A 2,146-nucleotide genomic window follows, 5' to 3' on the forward strand; every position below is an offset into this window, starting at 1 on the left:
GACTTTACTGTATATTGCCTTAAAGAAGAAACACAACCTAGTAATGGCATATCGTACATTTTTAGGCAATATTGAACGAATAGCTATAGGCAAGAGATCCTCCATTAAAACATGGAAGTCATGAGACTTCAGTCCCATAAGTTTCAAATTTTCCATTGAAATAAGGGAAGAAATGTTCGAAGAATAACCATAAGGCACTTTTACTTCCGCTAATGAAGTGCAAAGCTCAAGTTTCTCCTTTTTAGATAGTGTACAGGCCGCAGGGGGCAAATACATCCTTTTTTTCAGTGTCAACAACATGAAGTTCCTTTCTAATATTCAATTTCTTCAAATCATGTCGTGCTTTTGGACCATCTTTTGTCTTCCTAGGGATATTCAGTAACGTCCCAATCAAACTATCAAAAAAATATTTCTCAATGTGCATCACATCTAGAGAATGTCTCACAAATAGGAATCTCCAATAAGGAATGCGCCAAAAACACGAACACTTCTTGTACCCCTTTTTAGGAACTCCACGTTTATTAACTTGTGACTTCCCAAATGTAATTTTAATGTCTTTTACCTTTTCAAACACTTCTTCGCTAGAAAAAACTTTTGGCCGAGTTTCAAAATTTTGTTCTCCATTAAAAGCTTTTATTAGCCTACGATACTCATGATCATCAGGAAGAAACAAACGATGATCATAGTACACCATTTTTCTCGATGACGTTAACCACTTCCCTTTCCAGCCATCTTCACATATACAACAACCGCATTCCTGTTTGACCGAATAGCCAGAAAGATTACCATATGCTGGATAATATTGGATGGTGCAAAACAACATTGCTCTTAAGTTGAACATTTCATTCCGACTGGCATCAAACACTTCTACCCCTTTTTCCCACAACAGCTTTGAGTCATCAATGAGCGGTTTTAAATAAACATCAATATCATTTTCTGGTTGTTTTGGACCAGAGATAATCATTGACAGCATGATAAACTTTCTTTTCATGCACAAGGAAGGAGGCAAGTTATAAGTTACCAACATGACCGGCCAAGTACTGTGGCTGCTACTAGGGGATCTAAATGGATTCATACCATCAGTGGAAAATTGAAGGCATAGGTTTCGTTCTTCTTTACCAAAATCAAGGAATTTTCCATCAATAAATCTCCATTGTGGAGAGTCAGCTGGATGTCTTAATAACCCGTCATCTTTTTTTCGACCAAATTTATGCCATGTCAACTTCTCTGCAACTTCGGGATTTGAATACATCCGTTTAAACATTGGTATTATAAGAAAATACCACAGGACATTAGCTGGAACTCCTTCCTTTTTCTTGTACCTCGACACATTGCACTCAGGGCAAATTTTTAATGATTCAAATTCATCTAGATATAGTATGCAATCGTTTGGGCAAGCATGAATTTTTTCATAACGCAACCCCATAGTGCACAATATTTTTTTGGCCTCATATGTATTATTAGGCAAAACATTATCAGGCAGGAGAATGTCCATCAACAACTCAAGTAACGCAGTAAAACTCTGATCCGTCCAACTATGACCCACTTTCAAATTGTATAGGTTAAGTAGAGCTGATAATTTATTGTACTTGATACAGCCTGTGTATAAGGGCTTTTCAAGATCACTCAATAGTTCCCCTACTATATTAGGATCATTATCAACTATTTTCTCAAATTGATTCATCATGTCTTCTTGTTGAGTATTCGATGAAGTTTGTTTACGTTTTTCACCATGACGATGCCAACAAGTGTATGTTCTATCAAATTCCCATTTTCTAAAATGACGGAGTATTACATCAACTTTTTAGTACATAAGGTTATGACACACATAACAAGAAAATGGCAACTTTTCACGACCTTCACTATTATTCTCCACAACAAATCTAATTTTATTCCATAACTCTAGCATCATATTTTGGGTCCCCCAATTTAGACGTTGTTATCCAATTTCGATCCATTCTAACCTCTATAAGTTTTAAAAAATTGTTAAATAAAAACAGTAGTAAGACACTGAGTATAACTATTGAGTTCTATGTGTGTTAAACATGGGATATACTAATAAATTTAAAGTAAAGTAGAGTCTTCATTTATTAGTAAATTAAATATAGTATCATATAGACAAAGCTTGTCAAAATACTACTGACAA

The 2,146-nt window shown here is 35.1% G+C and overlaps 1 protein-coding gene across 1 annotated transcript; it reads right to left on the minus strand.

The window, feature by feature from the left end:
- Window positions 1–241: 241 nt before the first annotated feature.
- LOC141628719 (uncharacterized) lies at window positions 242–1,687 on the minus strand. Its single transcript, XM_074441819.1, has one exon. It carries the CDS (start codon window positions 1,685–1,687, stop codon window positions 242–244), a length of 1,446 nt encoding a protein of 481 aa, XP_074297920.1.
- Window positions 1,688–2,146: the final 459 nt, after the last annotated feature.

This window comes from Silene latifolia, chromosome Y, assembly GCF_048544455.1.
Source record: "Silene latifolia isolate original U9 population chromosome Y, ASM4854445v1, whole genome shotgun sequence".
Classification (NCBI taxonomy): domain Eukaryota; kingdom Viridiplantae; phylum Streptophyta; class Magnoliopsida; order Caryophyllales; family Caryophyllaceae; genus Silene; species Silene latifolia.